Below are 24,530 nucleotides of genomic sequence, written 5' to 3'. Positions count from 1 at the left end.
TAATCCCAGTACTCCAGAGGCAGGAGGACCTCGGTGAATTCAAGGTCAAGTTCTGGCCAGTATGGCTGCACGGTGAGACACTGTTTAAAAATAGCTGTATTCTAAAAAGAAAAGATGAGTGGGAGCCAAAGACGGTGTGAGGTGACTCCAGGCAAGTCCTCAGCATCCTGTGGACTCCCTCCTCTTTGTATATTAGGAGAAGGAGCTGTACTTTGTCTTGTTCACCTCACACTCTACAGGGCAGTAGAATGGGGAAAGGAACTTGGGAAGACTAATCAACAATTGTAGCGATCAGCGTGGGGTACCACTTCCCAGACCACACTTCAGAGCCGAGGCATTTGTTCCTAAGCTGTGGGCTGCTGAGGACACATGGCTGGCTGATGGTTGGCTGGTGGATGTGAAGGACCTTGGTTTCTCTTGCACATGATCATCTTCCCTTACTTGTTACAGAAACATTCATTAATAACTTTTTGGTATACATATCTCAGTGTCTCAGAGTCCATTTCCTGGAGTACTCATCCTATATAACAACACTATAGTATTTTCATATTTAATTTTGCAACAGAATCTCCTCTATCCCAGGCTAGCCTGAAGCTCATAACGTAGCCAAAGATCACCTTGCCTTTACTCCCAAGTGTAGATATGTACTACCGTGTCCGGTTTTATGCAGTGCTGGCTACCAAACTCATGATTCATGTGTGTTAAACACTAGCAAATGAGTCACACATCTGGCCCTAATACTACAGTACTTTTTTTCCTTCCTTATGTGTGTGTGTGTGTGTTATGTGTACTTACGTGTGTGGGCACATACATTTGTCAGTGGAAAGGCACATGTGTGTGCCTGTGGAGGCCAGAGGTTGACAGGCCATGCAGGTCTTCTTTGCTCACTGTGTGTGCTGTGGATTCAGGCGGGTCTCTCGGTTGAACCCAGTGCATCTTAGTCTGGCCATCTAGACATCCAGCTCATCCCAGGGAACGCCCATCTCCTACTTAGCTAACACTGGGCTCACAGGCCAGTCCCCACGCCTAGCCAGCTTTTATAGGGTGCAGGAGAGCTCCGACTCTTACCCACAGAGCCATCTATGATCACACAATACAGTGATTATTTTTTAGATCTTCAGGCATGTTTTATTTAAATTGTATCTCCAACAGCACATGCTTTACTGTTCAGTCACAGTTCAAAAGTTTATCACTGGCGTAGAACTTTCCAGGTGACATAACAATGTCTAGAAGGCTTGAATTCTGTTAGAACCGTTGTCATTCAGCCATGGCCACGTGGTTCAGCTGCTGAGCATACTGCACTAATCAGGTCAAGGACATGGGTGGATTTCACTCTGGTTAACTCATGTGCCTTCTTCATTACAAAGCCACAGTTTTCCCTGACTCTGGATAATGTGCTGCAAATGTGAGCTGTTAGTCATAAGGTATTTATATATGGGAGGGGAGGAATAACCTGGTATTAATAGCCTTGAGACTGCCGGGCTCTTACCTACTACTGATGCTGTACTACACTAGCCACTACTGTTGCTAGGTAACAATACTCTGGGGAGGGTCCAGGATGAACTCATTTAACGCTAAATCCTGCTCTCAGCAAAGGAGGTTGGAGGGGCATGTCTTTGGTAGGATCCTATTTTGTATGTAAATACAAGAGTCCAGCTCTGACAGGAAATCCGAGTGCCGCCCTCTGCTGCTCCTGTAGCTTCCCTAAGCTTACATCTCTTCCTTGATGTCTAGACAACAGGATGGTGACCATTTACAAGACAACTTCCTCCCTTTTCTTACACAAGACTACACAGTCCTAAAGCAGGAAGCTGTTTCTCTCTCTCTCTCTCTCTCTGTGTGTGTGTGTGTGTGTTCGAATGTCTTTTTATTTCTTTGCTCAACCTATAAGAAAGCAAGCAACACAGGCCGTAACTAAAAGAAAGAAGGTTTACCCAGTATCTCTCTTTTTCCGGGCCTGGATGGGGCAAATCTCACGTCGGCATCTCTAAAAACAAACACACTGATAGAAAACTGGCTGCAGCTCCGTTGCCCTTATCTGTCACATAATTTCACAAAGTCAGGTCAATCCTACTAAATTCTATGTAAATCTGTCAAAATACCAAAAACCCATACAAAACAAAACAAAAAAACAACAAAAAACTTGTGGTCCTGATGGCCAGCCACCTAGATTTGTGAACAGTTTCCTTTTCCCCCAAAACTTTTTCACCAATTTTCTTTCTGAGAACTGCCTTGGAGATCCCAGTTCTCTTCCCTATTTCCCTCCAAGAAGTTCTTTTATTTTTATTTTTTAATTATGTGCACATGTGTATGTGAATGCGGGTGCCCATGGAGGTCAGAAGAGAATGTGGGATGCCCCGGGGCTGGAGCTATAGGTGCTTGTGAGCCACCTGACCCAGTGCTGGGAACTGATCTCTTCAAGAGCAGTACGTGCTTTGCGCAGCTGAGCCCCTCCTCCAGCCCACCTCATTAGGAATGCACGGTACTTCTCATTCTAGCCAGATACTTCTGAGTTCTGATGGTTCAGACACCTGTGATTACCTGCAGACTTTAACCCCGTGCCCTGGAAATCCAAGACAGTTATCCTATCTCAGTTGGTCATCTTCTAAAAGCAGGCTGTCTACAATTCCCAAAGCAGAAAACCTTTTTTTATATACAACCATCTGATGCATGATTCTGATTGTGCCATAGAGCAGGAGTGGATCCTTCAGGCCAGGCTTCTGTCTTCTTGCTTGTGAGCCATCTCCCCTGCCCAGATCCAGTTACCTGAAATATATGAGTTGGTCATAGTTCCAGGGCCTCAGAGTTGGGCCTTCAGCTTATCTCAAGGTCTGGATGCTTTTGTCTTTCGAGTTTACCACAGTCCACCTGGTTGTGAAGCATAGTCCTTCCCATACAGATTCACCCTGTCAGCCTTTTTTGTTTGAGACAAAGTCTCATTATATCTCAGGTTGACTTCAGACTAGGATCCTCCTGCTTCACCTCCTGGGTGCTGGTACTCCAGATGTGTTCTAACACATATGTATGTTGTTGTTGTTGTTTGTATTTAAGACAAGTTTTCCTGTATCCCAGATTGCCTTGAACTCCTGAACATTTGTGTCGCTATGCCTGGCTTATCCTCTGATCTTTTTTGAAGTCAGGAGTGGGAAAATCATTAGTTTTAGTAGCTGGAGCCAGGTGCTAGGACATGGGGGATAGCAGCTTCCTATACCTTTTTGGTAGTGTTTTTCTTTTTTTTTCCTATTTGTAGTAATAATAATCGCCAGATATACAGGCAGGAGACCTAGTTAGACATACTGGAGACTTATGACATGCCTAATACAGACTCTACACTAATAATTTACAATGTCAAACTACAAAGAAATGGTTTTTTTGTAGCTGGGCAGTGGTGGCACATGCCTTTTATCCCAACACTCAGACGGTATTGGCAGGCAGATCTCTGTGAATTCAAGGTCAGCCTGGTCTACAGAGCTAGTTCCAGGACAGGCTTCAAAGCTACAAACAAACCCTATCTTGAAAAAAACTAAACCAAATCAAATCAAACAAACAAAAAAACAAAGGAAAAATAAATTGTTTTTGCTCTCCCATGCTAGTCTGTAGTATCGGCTGGCATTTATTAAATACCAGACAAATTGTTAAGCATTATCTTCTTGTATCCATCACAATGCTAGGCTAATCTCTTAACCATTATGCTGTTCCTCCTCCTAAATCAGATAATGCTCAAATGTGGAGACAGCTGTCATCTTCTTGCTATGGCGGCGGGGCAGGGCGCAATGCTATCTTTAGGGGCTCTGTTTGTAACTGACATTACAAATGGCACAAGCATTTCAGGGTGCATTAATCTGGGAGCTCTCAATATATGAAACGCTTTGGTTGGAGGAGGGCAATGCAGCTTTCCCAGCTGTGCCTCTCTTCCCCCTCCAGCTCCTCATGGAAGATCCCTGAGGCAGTCACACACTGAATCTTAAGGATGCCTCAACTTTGACAGAGGCCAAAGCAGAAGGAGAAGGAAGTTGGTCAGGGCCACATAATGAGTTGTGGCAAACTCCCAGCTACAACCTGTATCCAACTTCTGAGCCAGTTCTTGTTCCCTCTGAGAGGCCTTGTTCTCCTGGAGTTCCAAGTGGTTGTGAAGTCTGTATGCCAGGCTCTGACAGCGGGGAAGTACTAGAGCCGCATGTCCTCTGGAGCTCTTACCCTTCTGTCTGGGTTCAGGGCTATGCATCCCCATGTAAACCCCATTTTCCCAACAGCCTAAGTAGCAGGTGGTTGACAGCATAATTGATCTAGTTTTCTTGAATAGGATCTAAGCAAATTCCAGCTATTTATTTTTCCAGATAATTTTCTGAAATCCTGATCATTTTGCCCGTTTGTAGACCTGATTTTTGGCTTGGTGATTAGATTAGGTTTGGTGATCCCCACCTCATCACCTTCCTCCGTGGATTGTAAGGGAGTGAGGAGACCAGAAATTCCCCTCTGAATCATGCGAAAGAATTGCTCTGAGTCTTTGCTAGACTTCCCAGAAAACAGGGTGCGGAACAGAAGGAATAATCGCTCATTTCCTCTTTACAAACTTCTTAGAGCTGGCCCTTCAGAAAAGAGAACGGGACAAAGAAAGAACTGGGAAAGAGGAGAGGAGCCTCGGAAGTTCATGAGTAGAATGGTGATGAAGTAAACACAAGGGCTCTGAGGGCGGCTCCTAAACTTAACGCCCCGCCCCATTGGTCCCTCTGAGGACTAAGGAGCTTGGATGGGAGGAATCCAAACTACTGTCTAACTATACTAAATTCACCCCACTTTTCTTTTCTTTTCTTTTTTTCTTTCTTTTTTTTTTTTTTTTTTTTTGCGGCCATTAAACCTCCCAGAGTGAGTTTAGCCTTCCCAAACCATTTTTCTATCCCCAGGGCCTAGCATAGATTTTGCACAGAATAGGCACTGGTAGATACTTAAGAGGGACATTCCTGAGGGTGTCACCGGTTGGCCTGCAGTGTGTGAAGCCGTTGTCCCCTAGGACCTTTGTATGTTTTCAGGATCAGGCAGGAAAGAAGCCACTCTTCCCAGCTATAGATGAATCTGAGTCTGAGCCAGAAACGCAGAAACGAGCCAACTAGACAGTTCTGGCCTCACTCTGAGTATCCCGTCCCTTCACACCACTGCATCTCCGCGTTTCTCGCGCGGGCCCCGTCGGGACTTGTAGTCGCGTAGCCCCGCAGCCTACATGAACTAAACTACAATGACCAGCGTGCCCCGCGCCCCGCGCCCCCTCTCTTTCAGCCTCCGGTACTTGCGAGGCTCAGCTGACCTGCTGACTGAAAACCGATATGGCGGCCACTCTGGGCAGCGGAGAACGCTGGACCCAAGGTACCAGGTTCCGGACTGGAGGGTGGGACAAGGCAGCATTCCGGAGAGATCAGGGATGTAGGCTCCTCGGATCTTAAGGCCGAGATCCTGGACCAGATGGAGGTTTGTGGAAAGATGCTAAGCCTGGGAAGGGCTCGGGTTGCGGTGGAGGACGGCCCAGGGCAGCGGCCGGGAACGCTGGTCCCTGCTGAGGCTGTAGCTCAGAGCTCAGTCATTGGCTACTAGTTGCCTCAGAGCCCCCAGCTCCGCCCCGGCCATGCCCCATCCAGAGCCCCCGGCTGTCCGGCCAGTCTTGACCTCCTGTGATTCGAGGGCGCTTAGGATGCTGAGTTCCGTAGCATACCTGCCCTTTATGGATAACTCCTTCACGTTAGGCCACCCGACTCTCTAGTCTCGGTTTGATCTCGTTCCTCAAGGCTTACACCAGGGCCAGTAGGCAGTCTGTCCTTTTCCATCCTACGGTCCGGCAGAAAGTTTTGATCCCGATACCTATCATCTGTCCTGCGCTATGCTGATTCTGCAGGGGGAATTTGACAGACGCGGGTCCCTGAGCTCACAGAACTGTCAGTCCACTGAGAGAGTTTTACCGGTTAACAGCCTTTTACAAAACACAGCCAGTAAGTTCCTGGGTTACCGCAGCAAGGTTGGGGGTTTGGGCTACACACTGACAAGGTACCCAACACAGCCTGGATGTCAAAAGAAGCTTCGTTTTCTCCAAACATTACATATAAAGATATGAAGGATGCCTTAAAGGAAAAGTGTCAAGGATCTTAAGTAGGAGAGAAAGATGTTTTTAAAGCTTTTTTGGATTTGCTGACAAGATATGAGTGCCCTGTCCCTCACTGGCTTGCCCTGTACATTTTGTAGGCTTCAGGACTTACTGAATCATCTTGCACTAAACTATAACCTTTGTGTGGTAGGAACTGGTCTGACCCATACAGCCCCTGATATGTCTAGCCCAGTGTCTCGGTTCATATTAGTTCTACAGATGTTCGTTTCACTTTTTAAAAAGATTTATTTTATTTTTAACTATGTGTAAGTGGGGGAAGAAATATGTCCCTGGGAGTTAAGGCGCCCTTTGAAGCCAGAGGCATCAAATCCACCTGGAACTGGAATTACAAGAGGTTTGAGCTGCCATGTGGGTGCTGGAAACCAAACTCAGGCTCTCTGCAAGAGCAGCCTAAACTCTTAACTGCTGAGCCATCTCTCGAGCCCGACAAATGCCAGTTTAAGAGAATTAAATGACTCCATTCTTTCTTGTTTGTTGTGTTGTGGTTTTTATTTGTTTTTGAGACAGGGTCTGTCCATGCTTCAAATTTTAAGGGTAGGAGCCTTTGCAAGCAAAGTATTCTTTTATGAACGATGTCACCTCTGGCCATGCAGCACAAAGAAATAGGCCTCTCTCCACACTGCTCTAAAGGCAAGGTCTTGGGTAGAACTGCCTCACAAGCCCTTCTTCTGTATCTCAGTTAAGAGCATTTGTTGAACGAGCACTGTCAGTATGGTGAAAATTTAGGGCTTTGTGCTTCTGGCATTTAAGTTTCTTCCTCGGGTGCATCCTGTATTCTCTGTGAAGTATCCCAGGCAAGATGTTTGTTGGAGTTTTTTTTTTTTTTTTTTTTTTTTTTTTTTGGTTTTTCGAGACAGGGTTTCTCTGTGGCTGTGGAGCCTGTCCTGGAACTAGCTCTGTAGACCAGGCTGGTCTCGAACTCACAGAGATCCGCCTGCCTCTGCCTCCCAAGTGCTGGGATTAAAGGCGTGCGCCACTATCGCCCGGCTTTTGTTGGAGTTTTGAATGGAAATTTTGAAGTCTCCATGATGTCTGTAGTCATCTAAAGACACTTCTCCACCCTTCCTTCTCCACCCTTCCTTCTCCACCCTTCCTTCTCCACCCTTCCTTCTCCACCCTTCCTTCTCCACCCTTCCTTCTCCACCCTTCCTTCTCCACCCTTCCTTCTCCACCCTTCCTTCTCCACCCTTCTCCACCCTTCCTTCTCCACCCATCCTTCTCCACCCTTCCTTCTCCACCCTTCTCCACCCTTCCTTCTCCACCCTTCTCCACCCTTCCTTCTCCACCCTTCCTTCTCCACCCTTCTCCACCCTTCCTTCTCCACCCTTCCTTCTCCACCCTTCCTTCTCCACCCTTCCTTCTCCACCCTTCCTTCTCCACCCTTCCTTCTCCACCCTTCTCCACCCTTCCTTCTCCACCCTTCCTTCTCCACCCTTCCTTCTCCACCCTTCTCCACCCTTCCTTCTCCACCCTTCTCCACATTTCTCCACCCTTCTCCACCCTTCTCCACCTTTCTCCACCCTTCTCCACCCTTCTCCACCCTTCTCCACCCTTCTTCACCCTTCTCCACCTTTCCTTGTCCACACTTCTCCACCCTTCTCCACCCTTCTCCACCCTTCTTCACCCTTCTCCACCTTTCCTTGTCCACACTTCTCCACCCTTCTCCACACTTCTTTGCTCTTATCTGCAAGCTGCCTCCCAGAGAGCGGGGGCAAGCAGCAAAATTACAGAGCCAGGCGTAGTTGCGCATGGTTGTAATTCCAACCTAAGAGAAGCCGAGGCAGAAGATTCCTGAATTTGAGGCCAGCCATAGTGAAACCTTGTCTCAAAAAGTAAACAAAAGTCTAAGTTAGTTTGAACTGGAGGTTGATTCGGCTGTTGGCTTGCAGCTTACATTGATGCAATTAGAAGAAACAAATACCCAGAAGACAGAAGACCTGGCAGTCATGATCCCTGTGGTTGCTGTAACTGCATGAAGGCACAAAAGGAATCGAAGCCTGAGAATGAGAGGACTCAGCCCCGGCAGGGAGAGGGGAGCTCCACTTACACCGAGGAACAGCTACTTGGGGTCCAAAGGTAAGCCTGCAGGACAGTGGTTCTCAACCTTCCTGATGCTGTGATTCTTTAATACAGTTCCTCATGTGTTGAACCCAACCACAACATTATTTTGTGGCTACCTCATCGCTGTAATTTTGCTACTGTTATGAACATAATGTAACTAGCTGGATAGGCAGGATATCTGATATGAGACTCCATGAGAGGGTCGTTCGAGCCCCAAAGGGGTAGAGACCCGCAGGTTGGAACTGCTGTTGTTGGGTTAAATAAAGGATTTTATAGAAAGTGCTTAGAAGAATGTCTGTCTCAGGAGGGGCTATGCAATGACTGACCTGTGTCATCACCATTTTCCTTATATTTATGTATTACTTTATGTGCGTAGATGTTTGCCCTGCACGTATGTCTGTGCACCATGTGTGTACAGTGCCCTCGGAGGCTCAGGACTTTGGACACTAGAACAGGAGTTACAGGTAGACAGTTTTGAGCCTCTGTGTGGGTGTTGGGAATCAAACCCGGGGCCTTCAGAAGAACAGCCAGTGCTCTTAACCACTGATTCATCTCTCCAGCCCCCGTGATTGTATTATTGAAAGACACTAGCTTCTTGACTTTAAATGAAAGACTGGGTAAGAATGGAGCGTTAGAATATACTGTGAGTTGTGTGATATGCTTTAGGAGAAGCCGGGAAAACAAAGTAAGAAAGCAAGGGCTGGGAATGTAGAATGTAGCTCAGTAGTAGAGAGCTTTGTCTCGCAGGCAGGAGGCCCGAGGTTTGATCTCCGGTACATTAAAATAAAAAAGATGTCTTTTAGCCAGGTGTGGTGATCCAGGTTTGTGATAGCAGCTACTTAGGAGACAGAGAGCAGAGTGTTCGCAGGGTTATGGCCAGTCTATGACAACGTGAGTTCAAGGCCATCCAGGGCAATTAGGGAGAGCCGGTGTCAAAATAAGAAAGTGCAGAGTGGACTGGGGATACAGTTCACTGGTGGAGTGCCTGCCTAGCACTGCAGGACCCTGGGTCCAGTCCCAGAATCACAAAACAGACAACAAAGAAACTAGAGGGTAGGCCTGGTGACATAAGCCTGTTGTCACAGAGCTTAAGTGAGGTGGGAATATCTGGGGTTTGAGACCAAAACAACAAAACCCTACATAAGAAGGATAAAGAAAAAATACAAGAACAGATATAAATGAAATAGAAAATAGGAAAACAATAGAGAAAAACCAATAAAGTCATAAATTAAATCTTTAAAATGTCAACAAAACTGATGAACTTTTAACTATACTGTCCAGGGAGAAAAACAATACTCACTCAAATGACTAAAATCAGGAATGAGGCATGCCTGGTTGTACAAACCTGTAATCCCAGCACTCTGGAGCAGGAGGAATAGACAACTCCAGGGTAGCCAGAGTTACACAGAGACTTGTCTGCCCCTCAACACACAGACATACACAAAATCAGGACTGAAAAGAGAGGACAGCACTACCCTTTTTTTATTATTAATTTTATTTTTATGCCTCTGTGTGGGTGTGTGTACATGGCGCAGATACGTGCAGAGACCTGAAGAGGGCGTCAGATCCCCTGGAGTTGGAGTTAGAGGTAGCTGTGAGCCACCTGATATGTGTACTGGGAATGCGAGTTTGAGGCTTGGTCTGCATAGCAAGTTTCAGGCCTGAAAGAGCTATATAGTGAGAGACCCTCCCTCGCTGTTATTTGTTTGAGACAGGGTTTTTCTATATGCTGGGACTAAAGGCATGCACCTCTATGCCCTAGGAGACAGGTTTTCTCTGTTTAGCCTGGTCGTCCTGGAACTCACTCTGTAGACCAGGAGGTTGGTCTCAAACTCAGATTCACCTGCTTCTGCCTCCTGAGTGCTGGGAATAAAGTTATGTGCTACCACGGCCTGGTAAACCTGGGAAACTCTGTCCAAAAAGGGAAAAAATAGAAAAAAAATTAAAGAAGAGAAGGAAAGAGAGGAAAATCACATGGAGATGGAAGGGACCCAGAATGATTTTTGAAAAAGAACAAAGTTGGATAAGTAATGCTTTAAATTTTAAACTTACTTCAAGACTAACGATGAAGACCATCTGACAGATATGAGGATGAACATGGATCTCAGTGGGATCGGCTGAGAGTCCAGAATAACCCTCATGTTTATGGGCCCTTGAGTCTCATTGTTTGATGTGTTTATATAAAGTTTCACTCTGTAGACAGACTGGTTCCAAGACAGACTCCCAGTAAGTGTCCTGCCTCAGCCTATCAAATGCTTGCAATGCCAGGTGGCATGAGCCACCAAGCCTAGCTCTGACCCGTTATTTGTTGATAAGGTGCCCAGACATTTTAATGGAGGAAAGAATAGTCCTCAGCAAAGGTTTAGACAACTGAATATTCATATGAAAAGGATAAACCTGGACCCCAGTTTCATGAGCACAGAAAATCAATTCAAGGCAGGTGTGGATCTCTCTGAGTTTCAGGACAGCTAGGGCTACACAGTGAGACCCTGTTTCAGAAAGAGATGAAAGGATGAGAGAAAGAAAATGTAATTTTAAAAATAAGGCGAAGAGTGGGAAGGAAAAGACCTGCTGTCGATCTCTGGTTTTGATACATGCCCATAGGAAGTCCTTCTCCACTACACGGAGAGGTGGGGCTGAGCCTGGACTACATGAGAGTCTATCTGAAGGAAAAAAAGACCAAGCATTGTGTGAATGCTTTTAATCCCAGCACTTGAGAGAGACAGACACAATTAGATCTTTATGAGTTGGGGGACAGACTGGTCTACATAGAAAGTTCCAAGACAGCCAGAACTACATGAGAAAATCCTGTCTCAAAACAAAACGAAACCCCTCCACATGTCCCTGAAGGGAAAACGACTTACACAATTTTGAAAGATAGCTATAAGGGCAGATGTGAGAACACACACCTATAATCTCAATGTGTGGGGAATGGAAGCAGGAGAATTAAGACCTCAAAACCTGTGATGTCTGCACCGCCTCGAACCAAGGTTGGGCAAGGGCCTGGGGATTAAAGAACACACAGAGGCACGGGCCACTTTTGAAGCAAGAATGCCAATTTTATTATGTTCCCAGGCAGCTTATATAGTGCTCTCCTTGACTAATGGTCACACCCTAGCTCTCTGGATTTTTCACTGCAAGCCCACCAGAAACCACTTCCTTGTTATCAGGAACTCCCGAGGGTTCCCGTGCTCAGAGTAGCTGCAAGCATAGGAAAACAAGTTGTTTACTCCGGCAGGCAAGGGGTCATAGAAAGTTCAGAGTCTGAGGGTCTGCAGCTCCCAACAAAAACCAGCCTTAGCTACATAGTGACCTTGAGGCTAGCCTGGGCTGCTTGAGATGCTGTCTTAAGAAAACAAAATAAGATAGCTAGCTAATTCTTCTAGCTTTGCTGTTCTTTGATTAATTTTCAGGATCTTAGCCTGAACTTTGGCATAGAGGCTAACATGCTTCTTCTGCCCACTTATATGACTGTAAGAGGGATAGAGGAGTAGACCCAGAGGGGCTGTGTGAAGGTCTGGATAGGATGATTTCAATGTTTATATTTTGTTGGGTTTGTTTTGGAGTTCACAGGTTGGAGGGATGAATTGTTTGGCTACTAGTTATACAAATAGAGCCTCTATAGATATACACATTTTTAATTTTTTTCTTTTAAGAATCAAGAAGTGCAGAAATTACTATGAAATTCTGGGAGTTTCTCGCAACGCCAGTGATGAAGAACTTAAGAAAGCTTACAGGAAGCTCGCCCTGAAGTTTCATCCTGACAAGAACTGCGCTCCTGGAGCAACAGACGCCTTCAAAGGTTTGGCCTTGAGCCCATGTCCATCTGCCCTTGTATTAGTGGTGATAGCAAATTTGTTTGTTTTTAAATCTTTTATTGTATTTATTTATCTTAGCAGGGGCATATGCATGGAAGTCAGAGAACAACTTTTGAGAACCAGTTCTCTCTTTCCATTCCATGGGTCCCAGGAATTAAGCTCAAGCCCCTTTTACGCTCTGTCTTAGAGTTTCTATTGATGTGAAGAGATACTACAGTGTGTGCACGCGCGCGCGCGCACACACGTGCACACACACACACACACACACACACACACACACGCAGACAGCTTTTTGCTGTTTATCTTTGGAGCCTGTCCTGGAACTTGCTCTGTAGACCAGGATGGCCCCAAACTCACAGAGATCTGCCAGCTTCTGCATGTAAAGGCATGTACCACCACTGCCCGGCTGACCACGGCAACTCTTATAAAGGGGAACATTCAATTGAGGTGGCTTGGTTACAGTTTTAGAGGTTCAGTCCATTATCATCATAGCAGGGAGCTTGGCGGTGTGCAAGAGATGTGGTGCTGGCTACATCTTGATCAAACTGTAACAGGAAGTGAACTGAGACACTGGGCAGTATCTTGAGGACATATGAGACTTTAAAGCTGCCTCCACAGTGACACACTTCCTCCAGTAAGACCACACCTACTCCAATAAGGCTACATCTCCTAATAGTGCCACTTCCTTTGGGGGCCATTTTCTTGCAAACCGCCACATTCCACTGGCCCCCAAAGGTTTGTAACCATATCATAATGCAAAAATGCATTTAGTCTAACTTCAAAAGTTCCCATAGTCTATATCAATCTCAAACTTATTTAAAAGTCTAAAGTCTCTTCTGAGATTCATACAATCTCTTAACTCTGTTTCCCTGTAGAATCAAAATTAAAAAACAGATCACATACTTCCAACATAAAATGGCACAGGATATACATTACCACTCCAAAACATAGGGAAGGGAGCATACCGAGGAAATACTGGACCAAAGCAAGACCAAAAACCAGCTGGACAAACTCCAAACTTCATCTCCATGTCTGATGTCAACCCTCTTCAGATCTCCAACTCCTTTCAGTTTTGTTGATTGCAGCACACTTCTTTCTCTTGGGCTGGTTCCTCATCCCGTTAGCTCTCCTCAGCAGGTGTCCCAAGGCTCTGGCACCTCCAGCATCTTGGGGTCTCCAGGGCAATCCAGTCTTCACCTTCACAGCTTCACACAATGGCCTCTCTAGGCCTCCATTCAGGGCCACCCCTGACACATGCCTGGCCTCAGTTGCTTTCCTTAGTTTCAGAGGCAAATCCCATAACTCCTTTCTTCTATCCTTAACCGTAAAGCCTAAACCACGTGGCTGAAGCTTCTAAGTTCTGCTTCTTGCTGGAACATGGTCCCTTTGTTCAATTACATCTTCACCAGATTTCTGTTTTTGATTTTTACCTTTACTGCCTAAGCTGTCCTCAAACTTGCCCTAAAATTCAGAGATCCACCTGCCTCTGCCTCCCAAGTGCTGGGATTAAAGGTATGCACTATCATGCCCAACTTGATACATTCTTAATAGTGATTATTAACACAGTTCTTTCCTGCCTTCATCTACTTAGATTGATCTCTCTCTGTCTGTCTATCTATATACACTTTTTTTTTAAGGAAAAAAGTTTTGTTTTTTTAATAACATCTTTTGTAGGGTGGAGAGTTGGCTCAGCAATTAAGAGCACTTTTTGTTCTTGCAAGAGGACCTGGGCTTTATTCACAGCACCTACAATGTGGCTCACAACCATCTATAACTCAAGTCCCGAGAGATCCAATGCCCTTTTCTGACCTCAGAGGGAATCAGATATGCATATACATACACGCAGGCAAAACATCATACACATAAAATAATAAATAAACCTTAAACCATTTCTAGGGCCTGGAATTCAGTGGTTAATATCGCTTGCTACTCTTGCAGAGAACAGCAGTCTGTTTCTAAGAACCTCCCAGGTTGCTTACAGTAGCCTGGAACTCTAGTTCTAGGAGATCTGCCGGAGTCCAGCTCCAGATGAGGGCAGGGTCTGAAGTGGGTGCGTGCAAGGGCGGAGATGGAGAAATCAGACACAGGACACTTCATAGTGTTGTTTCATGGGAGATGGACAGAGAGGAAGCATATCTCAGGGTGGCTTGATCTACTCTGACAATCTGCATCTCTCATAGACTTTATTTAGACTCCAAATCATTTCCTCATAGACTTTAATCATTGATTACAAAGTCTTGTCATGCTGCATACTTATTCTAAAGTCTTCCTTGATTATATAAGCATATCAAAATAAAAGAAACAAAATGAGCAAACAGTAAATTTCATGAGAACTAAAATCTAACGTGATAAAATCAATCATTTTAACTCAATTACATTAATTTTGTAATCAAAAATCTTCTTCTGTTCCTGCTAGTTCTTTGTTTTTGAGGCAGAACATGAAAACCTCATGATTCAGTTATAGTTTGTCAGCTTCTAAAATTTCCCTGAGTTTTTCTTCTTTAATGATTTTTTTTTTCCAAATCCTATGTCTCATACTTACTAATACCACTTAAGTAATAGGTTCTATAGAAAACTCAGTTTCTAGCAGAAGCAGGCGGATCTCTGTGAGTTCAAGGCCAGCCTGGTCTACAAGAGCTAGTTCCAGGACAGGCTCCAAAGCTGCAGAGAAACCCTGTCTCAAAAAAACAAAACAAAAAAAATTGTGTGTATGGGGTGCCTGGTGAGATGGCTCAGAGGTTAAGAGCACTGGCTGTTCTTCCAGAGGCCTTGGGATTTAATTCTCAGCACCACATGGATGGCAGCTCACAACTGCCTGCAGCTCTAGTTCTAGGGGATCTGGCATCCTCACACAGACATACATGCAGGCAAAACACCAATGCACATAAAACAAAAATAAATAAATAAACAACATAAATATCATAGGAAGAAGAAGAAGCAGTAATGCAGTTAGTTATTATACAGACAAAACATGAAACCCCAGCGGAACCACGTTGGTCATGGAAAGTAAAAAGAGAACCTTGAGGTCCTCGATGAAGGACAGCAAAGGGGGCTACAACAGAAGCACGGGTGGATTTAGTGATGAATCCAGGTTTGTACAACAGGCTTTGTGGGTAGCAGCAAGAGGCAGAATAAATGCTTTTGTAAAGGACATTTACAGAGAGAGGAGGACTAGGAGTTGGAGCAGGCCAACCAGGGGTGCACCAAGCAGTAAAAGTTTGAGGGAATAAGGATTGAGGGTCATAAATAACTTTTTGTCTGTTAGATTCAAAATATGTTTTATAATCAAAACTAGGGTTATTAAGGAGGCATTAAAAGGATAATAATGTACAGTTAATAGCAAAAGTTAGTAGCAAAGCCACAAGAAAACCATTTAGGAAAAGTTTCTCTAGAGGCAATATGTGTCCGTCATTACCCAGTGTTGAAGGGTCAGGACAAGCAAGGTTCCAGAAGGCAATGGCCAAAGAGTAGTCTCATATTTACTATCCTTAAGGGCAGGAAGCATAATTTATAGAGTCCAAAGATTTCTATTATATACATATTTGTTATCAGAGGTAGTAGTTACTCCACCAGGGAAATCAGCAACCAAAGTATGTTGGGTAACCAAAAACCAACCAGTAAATGGGGAAACAGAATTGGTGTAAAAACAAATGGGCGCTGGGCAGTGGTGGCGCACGCCTTTAATCCCAGAACTCAGGAGGCAGAGGCAGGCAGATCTCTGTGAGTTCGAGGCCAGCCTGGTCTAAATAGAGCTACTGCCAGGACAGGCTCCAAAACTACAGAAAAACCCTGTCTCGAAAAACCAAAAAAAAAAAAAAAAAAAAAAAAGAATTGCAACGAAGGGCGACTAGGCAAACGATGTAAAATCATTTGTCTGTGAGAGTGACAGGTAGACAAGAGACCATTTGCTGTAATACACCCATAGGTTTATGAGCAGTAGGCAATGTTATTAGATCCCATGGTTCATCAAGTTTTATGCTTTGTAATTGCTGTTTATTAATAGCCTGTTCCACAATTGTCAGTGCCTTTTTTGCTTCATCAGTTAAGGAACAAGGAGACAAGGATGTCAAATAAAGGCTTAAGTTCTTCAGTGGTTAACTTTTTTTTTTTTTTTGAGACAAGGTTTCTCTGTAGTTTTGGAGCCTGTCCTGGAACTAGCTCTATAGACCAGGTGGGCTTCGAATTCACAGGTCCTCTTTGAGTTTTATTAGGACTCAGCTTATATGTCCTTTCTGACCATGGAAAAACAAGGCCCCTCATTCCCTAGTTGGGAAGTGGGGCTACCTCTGAGGAACTGAGTAGTTGTTTTACCTTGGAGGGTGGCAGCAGCAATAGCTATGCCCTGAGCAAAAGAGGGGGTGAAATCAACACAATCCTTCAGATAATCTGAAATAGTTCCCAGTCTTCTGACAGATTTTTACCAATGGCTTTTGCAGGCAGTATTAACATTCTCATAGGCCAGTTGTTTGATAATTACTTCTGAAGCCTGCTCCTGAGGTGTCTGGTCATAGCATCAGTGAGCCGAGAGATAAATGACTCATAAGGCTCAATCCCCTTTTTTGTTTTATATTAGCCACCTCCTGGGAAGAAAGAGTAGAAGTAGGCAGATTTCTCCAAGCAGCAATAACCAAATCAGACATCAAAAGCGAACCTTTCTGGGTATGTTTAGCTGTTACCTGGGATCAGTCCATTGGCCCACTCCCAACAGCATAGAAAGATCTAGATCCTCTTCTCTTTCTGATGCCAGCTTCCTTTTTGACTTCTTCCTCGTATTCCTCCTTTCATGATAAGAAATGTCCTGGTAGGCACACTTTAGCCAGTTGATGCCAATCATTAGGAATCACCCAATAAGTACCAAAGTTCTTCAAAAGTGCGGTAACATCAGGTGATGTGGCCCATAGCTGGCAACTGCCTCCTGTAGTTCTTTAACAAGCTCATAAGGCAGTGGTTCTCAGGAAGGTTCATCATTTCTATCCTCTTTGTCCCCATAAATAAGAGGGGAGAATCTTAAAAGAGGTGCCAGAAAGCTTGAGTCCTGAGCTTTGATGTTTGGTTTCTTTTTTTTCTAAGAGGAGGAACAGATGACTTATCATAAGGGGAGGCCAATCTTTATCATGATCTCGCAGCTTCTTCTAAATCCTGGGCATCATGAGGATCTGAGGGCTCCTAAGGAGCATCCTCAGGATCAGATTCTTCTGAGTCATTATTTAACAGATCAATTAAATCTCCATGTTTTAGTGCAGGAGGCTTAGAAGGAGATTTTATGTTAACGAGAGAAATTCTTTCAGAAACGTTGTCGGGGAGATCTGTCCCTTCTTCTGCAGACAGGGCTTGTTTAATAAAAGAAATGCTTGAATAGGCATCTCTTTAGGGCCATGCTTAGTGTACCAACATCTTACATCTTTTCCAACTTCTTTTTCAAACATCTAAGTTGGTGGATGCAAGGGCAGCAACAGAGAAATCAGACACAGGACACCCCTTAGTTTTGTTTCACGGAAGATGGACAGAGAGGAAGCACATCTCTGGATGGCTTGACCTACTCTGACAACCTGCACCTCTCATGGGCTTTAATTAATTAATTAATTAATTAATTAATTTGTGTTTTTTCGGAAAAAAAACAACAACAACAGGGTTTCTCTGTGTAGCGAGTCCTGGAACTCACTCTATAGAGTAGGCTGGCCTCGAACTCACAGAGATCCTCCTGCCTCTGCCTCCCGAGTGCTGGGATTAAAGGGGTGCGCCACCACTGCCCAGTCATCATAGACTTTATTTAGAGTCAAAATCATTTCCCCATAGACTTTAACATTGATTACAAAGTCTTTTTCATGCTACATACTTTTTCTAAAGTCTTCCTTGATTACGTAAACATATCAAAGTATAAAAACAGAACAGTGAATTTAATGAGAACTGAAAACTAACATTATGATAAAATCAATTCTTTTAACTCAACTTTTTTTAATTGGTGTTGTAAAAGTCTGTGGTTACAAAACTTAGAACAAAGATGTCTCTATTTGTTTGGCTAAGTTCATAGATCAGAACTTATTTCCTCCTACCTGTTATATCAAGCTTCTACTGTATTATTTATTAATCTACTGTAATGTGAATAGCTGATCTTTCTACTGAAATCTAATTTCTTGCTCCCTTGTTTAGATTCTTTCTTTTTTTTTTTTTTTTTTTTTTGGATTTTTTGAGACAGGGTTTCTCTGTAGCTTTTGGAACCTGTCGTGGCACTAGCTCTTGTAGACCAGACTGGCCTCAAACTCACAGAGATCCGCCTGCCTCTGCCTCCCGAGTGCTGGGATTAAAGGCGTGCGCCACCACCGCCTGGCTAGATTCTTTCTTTTATATCTACTGTAAGACCGCCATCCTTTCCCTTGACCTCTGAAGTACCATGCTCTTCGCTTTATTCCTCCTATAGTCAGAGAAGTCCTGATCTGTGAGTCTCCTCAGGAAGCCAGGCAGTTCACTGAGCCAGATGTTTCTCTTTGTGTCTCTGTCATAAACCCTTGTTTTCAGCATGGTTTCTATCTTTATCACAATCCTGCAATGAGCAGAAGAACATCAAGCCTCCTAAAACTGCTTGCTTTGCTCAGGAGGGCACCAGACCTGTCATTAATATCATAATCACAATCTTTTCCTGCCCATGCTAGTTTCGTGTTTCTGAGACAGAACATGAACACCCAATGATTCAGTTAGAAGTCAGCTTCTAAAATTTCCCTGAGTTTTTCTTCTTTAATGATTTTTTTCCAAATCCTGTCTCATACTTACTAATACCACCTAAGTAGTAGATTCTATAGAAGACTCAATATCTTGCCTAACTAATTCTCCTAGGGAACCATCATAAATTTTATTCTTACTAACGTCAGCTTTTATAAGAATTGTTACATTATCCCAGTTCTAGCCTTAAGTGAGGGGCTCTTCACAGCAGTGAAGTCAAACACCAAGCATTTCAAAGACACAGGCAAGAGTTGTGTAGGAAATCCCACCAGGGCTGTGAAGGGTCAGTCCAAGTCGTCCGAGCACTGGAGCTTTGTCAAGCAGCTCCTATAAGACGAGTGGCATCGCCAGAGACCTAGTGTCCTCTCCTGGCCTTTGCAGCTGCTCACTTATACATACACATACATTTTAAAACTTGTTTTTAAGATGACCTTCTAGATAACGAGTGAATGAATCAAGTTGGCATGTCCTGTGACACTTCGAGGTCGGGAACTGCTTTCACATGGCTTCCAGGAGCGCTTCAAACTTCTGTGACCAGGGAACTCCTTGTTCATGTTACATGTTATTGGCATGCTTGTTTTCTTCACCATACAGTGAGGCAGTGGTGGCACATGTCTTTAATCCCAGCAAAGGCAGAGGCAGGCAAATCTCTGTGAGTTCAAGGCCAGCTTGGTTTACAGAGTGAGTTCCAGCACAGCTAGAGCTGTTACACAGAGAAACCCTTTCTCGAAAAACAAACTAACAGACAAACAGAATACTGATCTAAAATCCTCAAGAAAATCAGTATAATAATGTTTATATAGAGACAGCTGAATACCAACCAGCTTTGTCTCCTGCTTGGATTGCTTGCTGTGCTAGGGATTGAAGCCAGTGGCTATAGCGGTGACCTAAATCTCTCTAGCCCTTGATGGAGAGTTACAATGTAATAAAATACTAAGAATTAATCAATCGAGAAGCCCACCCTGCTGCCCCTGGTGTGTGCAGAGGACAGACAGTCCAGGAAGCACAGAGACAGCACCGCAGCCCAGCACACAGCTGAGCACTTGGGAAGTGAGTGGGTGGTGGAGCAATGGGAGAAAAAGAAGCAAGCAGGCAGGTGGCAGAGAAATGGAGGGCGAGGAGTTTGTGTGCTGTGAAGCAAGGCGGAACTGGACTCCTGAAGGCGATTGCTGTTCTTGCTCCTTGGGAAAAGGTGAATTGCACTGCCCACCAATTGAGACCACAGCAAATTTCAAGGCTAGTGGACCTATGCCTTCTTCCTTTGAGAAAACTGACCACTGTATGAGTCAGTGACTCCCAGAGCCTCATCCTAGCCCAGGGAGAAGAGCAGTGCCTTCTTCCGGACTTGTCCTGCTGTTTCCTTCTCATCATTCTACCAGGCCCAGCTTCTATGTCTTTATTGTACTAAACCAAAACAAAACATAACCCCATAAACCTTTCTGTATGTTTGATATTTTGAAAAAGAAGAAAAAAAGATTTGAAAAAACTTGCAAGTCTTTTTTATTTGTGTGGATATGGGTGTGTGGGTGTCTGAAGGCCAGAGGACAGCTTGTAAGAGTTGCTTCATTCCATGTGGTTCCATGTAGACCATGTGACTTCCAAAGATTTCACTCAGGCCATCAGGCCAAATGACAAGTGCCTTTACTCACTAAACTGTCTTGTGGGCACCGCTGGAGAGATAGCTCAGTGTTAAGAGCTCTGGCTTTTTTTTTTTTTTTTTGAGACAGTGTTTTTCTGCTTAGCTAGTTTTAATGCAAACATTATTAGAGTTTTGTAGAAGAATCCTAACAAAGTACTCCTTCTGACTATTGACACCAGCAGACACCTGAATCTGTGTGTGGTGTGAGCGTAAGCATGTGTATGCCACAGCATGTACAAGGAGGGCAGAAGAGCCTCTACCTGCCTGTTTTGCTTTTCTGAGACTTAAGCCCAGGTTGTCCTCAAACTGGCCACGTAGCTAAGGGTGGCCTTGAGCACTTGGTCCTCCTCCATCTCAATGCTAGGATTACAGGTATAATGTTCCGCTCTTGCAGGTACATTTCTCAGATTCAGAAGACTGTTTCCTAGAGTGTGCTCAAGTGAGCCTCTGGTGAGCCTTTCAGGCTTTTGTTAGTTTGTTTTTGTGGTGTTTTGAGACAGGGTTTCTCTGTGTAGTTCTGAATGTCCTGGAACTCTCTCTGTAGACAAGGCTGGCCTTGAACTCAGAGATCCACCTGCCTCTGCAACCTGAGTGCTGGGATTAAAGATGTGCGCCACCACTGCCTGGCAGAACACCTTTATTTTAAAATCTGTTTCTGTTTGTGTGTGCTTATTTGTCTATGTGTACAGATGTCCACAGAGGCCTGAACAGGTGTCAAAACCCCAGAAACTAGAGTTACAGGCAGCTGTCGGTACCTATTGCAACGTTGAGAACTGAACCTGGCTTCTCTACAAGAACAGCAAGTGCTCTTGACCTCTGAGCCATCTCTCCAGCCCCCCAAATTCTATTTTTGAATAACAGGAACGTTAGGCATTCCTTCAACATTCTGACATTATTGGCAGCCTCGGGTAGGGGCAGGGCCCCAATGTCAGGACAGCTGGAATGACATGAGAACATTGGCTAGGGGTTAATGCTCACTTCAGTAACAGTTCCTAGTTGTTGGGTGCTAGTGTTGTTTCTGTTTTATCAAGATTATGAGCAATCTCTGGGGAAGTCCTTCAGGGAAACTTTGTAGGCCTAAGTACCTCTCTTTGGAGTTCTGTGCAGCGGTCTAGCACCCGCTCTGGGCCTCTTGCCACCGCTGCTGCACTGGTCACCCCCAGGCGCAGCCAAGGATGTGCTCATGTGCTGCTTCTTGTTGGTTGCAGCAATAGGAAATGCCTTTGCGGTCCTGAGCAATCCCGACAAGAGACTCCGCTATGATCAGTATGGAGATGAGCAGGTGACTTTCACTGCACCTCGAGCCAGATCTTACCATTATTACCGGGATTTCGAAGCTGACATCTCTCCAGAGGAACTATTCAATGTGTTCTTTGGAGGGCATTTTCCTTCAGGTTGGTATTTTTTTTTTTTAAGTTTTGCACCTTATGTGTGTCTGGTGCCTGCATGTATGTCTATGCGCCTTATGTGTGTCTGGTGCCCGCATGTATGTCTATGCGCCTTATGTGTGTCTGGTGCCTGCATGTATGTCTATGTGCCTTCTGTGTATCTGGTGCCTGCATGTATGTGTATGAGCCTACTGTGTGTCTGGTGCCCGTATGTATGTCTATGCGCCTTATGTGTGTCTGGTACCCGCATGTATGTCTATGCACCTTCTGTGTGTCTGGTGCCCGTCCGTATGTATGTCTATGCACCTTATGTGTGTCTGGTGCCCGTATGTATGTCTATGCACCTTATGTGTGTCTGGTGCCCGCATGTATGTCTATGCACCTTCTGTGTGTCTGGTGCCTGCATGTATGTCTATGCGCCTTCTGTGTGTCTGGTACCCGCATGTATGTCTATGCGCCTTCTGTGTGTCTGGTACCCGCATGTATGTCTATGTGCCTTCTGTGTGTCTGGTGCCTGCATGTATGTCTGTGTACCCTATGTGTATCTGGTGACAAAGGTTAGAAGAGGACAACCCTGGAGCAAGAATCACTTTTTGTGAGTGGCTGTGGATGTTGGGTTCTCTGGAGGAGCAGCCAGTGCTCTTGACCACTGAGTCTTCTCTCCAGCCCAAGGTTATTATCCCTCCCCCTCTCCCCCATGACAGGATTTTTCTGTGTAGCTTTGGAGCCTGTCCTGGCACTATCTCTGTAGGCCAGGCTGGTCTCGAACTCACGAAGATCCATCTGCCTCTGTCTCCCGAGTGCTGAGATTAAAGGCATATGCCAGCTGACTTGAGGTTATTATCTTAAAATTAAAATTACTATGATTTTTTTTAAATATTTATTTATTTATTATGTATACAATATTCTGTCTATTTGTATGCCTGAAGGCCAGAAGAGGGCACCGGACCTCATTACAGATGGTTGTGGGCCACCATGTGGTTGCTGGGAATTGAACTCAGGACCTTTGGAAGAGCAGGCAATGCTCTTAACCTCTGAGCCATCTCTCCAGCCCTGATTTTTTTTTTTTTTTTAAAGACAGAGTTTCTCTGTATAGCCCTGGCTGTCCTGGAACTCTATAGACCAGTCTGGCCTTGAACTCAGAGATCTGCCTGCATCTGCCTCCTGAGTGCTGGGATTAAAGGTGTGTGCTACCATACCAGGCTAAAATTATGATTCTTTCCACAATTTATTTATGGATCTCAGCAAATTCTTGTTTGAAGATCTGAATAGAAGAACATCCGTGCTAGAGAAACAGCAAGAATTCGGAGTGAGCTGAGTGGAAGGTGACGAAGTCTCTAGCCTCCAGCTGTGCAGAATTTTGACCATATCATCTGATTTTCTTTTACTGTAGTCACCCACCTGAAAAATGGAGCTGATATTTCAGGACTGCTGGGAAATATTATATATATATATTTGAATATATATATATGAATATATATATATTCATATGATATAGAGACTGAACCCAAGGCAAAGTCTAAGTGCTCTGGCTGGTTTTGAACCCCTTGTGTACCCACAAGAGCCTTGAACTTGCTGTCCTCTTATCTCAGCCTTTCCAGTGGCTGTGGTTGCAGACTGTACTGCTGTGCCTGGCTCAAGGGCTAGGCATGCCCATCAGGGTCAGGTAGTTACAGAGAGCTTACAGACTAAATACCTTTCATTAATGTCATCATCACAGAATTACAGTTACAAAGAAGTTAGACCTCCCCCAACACAAATGTTCTTTGAGAAAAGAGGGGACCAGGGAGAGGGAGAGACAAGATAAAATAAAGGAGAGAAGTGAATATGGCCTAAGTATGTGATATTCATGTATAAAAATTAATGCTGGGGCTAGTGAGATGACTCAGCAGGTAAAGGCACTTCCCACCGAGCCTGAAGGCGTGAGTTTATCTCTGGGTCGGACATGGTAGAAGGAGAGACACAGTTCCTGAACGTTGTCCTTTAGCCTCCATACATGTGATTTGTATGCATATACACACGTGCACATGTGGGAGTGCACACACATACAAACACAATCTAAAATAAATAAATGTAATATTTTCAAAAGTTCCGTCAGGCAGTGGGGTACATGACTTTAATCCCAGCATTTAGGAGTTAGAGGCAGGCAGATCTCTGTGAGTTCAAGGCCAGCCTGGTCTACAGAGTGAGTTCCAGGACAGCCAGAGCTACACAGAGAAACCCTGTCTCTCAAAACCAAAAAGAAAAACCAACCAAACTACAACAACAAACCCACCACCATCAGCAACAACAACAAAACAAAAACAAAATAATTATCTGGGGTTCAGTGGGTGAGGGTACTGGCTGCTCTTTAAGAGGACCTAGGCTGGAGCCCTGGTGCTCGAATGGTGACTCACAAACATTTGTGACTCCAGCTCCAAGGGACTGACTTCTGCAGACTTGCATGTGGTACACATGTATACAGATAGAAACACTTGAGCTCTGGAGGTTGGGGGGAGTCGAGGGGAGGGAATGGGAGGAGAGGAGAGAGAGAAAACTGTGGTGGGTATGTAAAATAAAAGATAAAAAAGGTTAAATAAAGCCCATAAATAAATATTTATTGTTCTTTTAAGACAAGGTCTCTCTATGTAGGCCTGGCTGTTCTGGAAAGCTCTGTAGTTCAGTTTGGCCTCAAGCTCACAGAGATCTACCTGCCTCTGCCTTGAGTGTGAGGATTAAAGATATGTGTAATCACACCCAGCAACATAAAATAAATA

General features: G+C 44.6%; 1 protein-coding gene across 2 annotated transcripts in view; it reads left to right on the top strand.

The window, feature by feature from the left end:
- Positions 1-5,310: 5,310 nt before the first annotated feature.
- Positions 5,311-24,530, top strand: part of LOC121442924 (dnaJ homolog subfamily C member 18) — a 29,726-nt gene continuing 10,506 nt past the window's right edge. Inside the window, exons 1-4 of one of the 2 annotated variants that reach the window (XM_041644554.1) lie at positions 5,311-5,361; positions 8,041-8,227; positions 11,869-12,014; positions 21,595-21,780. In XM_041644554.1, the coding sequence (XP_041500488.1) occupies positions 5,322-5,361; positions 8,041-8,227; positions 11,869-12,014; positions 21,595-21,780 (559 nt within the window). In that variant the 5' untranslated portion in view covers positions 5,311-5,321. Of the gene's footprint in view, positions 5,464-8,040; positions 8,228-11,868; positions 12,015-21,594; positions 21,781-24,530 lie in introns of both variants that reach the window. The other variant, XM_041644555.1, reaches the window with a different exon arrangement.

Source organism: Microtus oregoni, unplaced genomic scaffold (genome assembly GCF_018167655.1).
Source record: "Microtus oregoni isolate MIOR12 unplaced genomic scaffold, Mior012 000098F_ref0000018, whole genome shotgun sequence".
Taxonomy (NCBI): Eukaryota; Metazoa; Chordata; class Mammalia; order Rodentia; family Cricetidae; genus Microtus; species Microtus oregoni.
The sequence above is the reverse complement of the archived record's forward strand: the minus strand, read 5'-3'. Positions and strand labels throughout refer to the sequence as shown.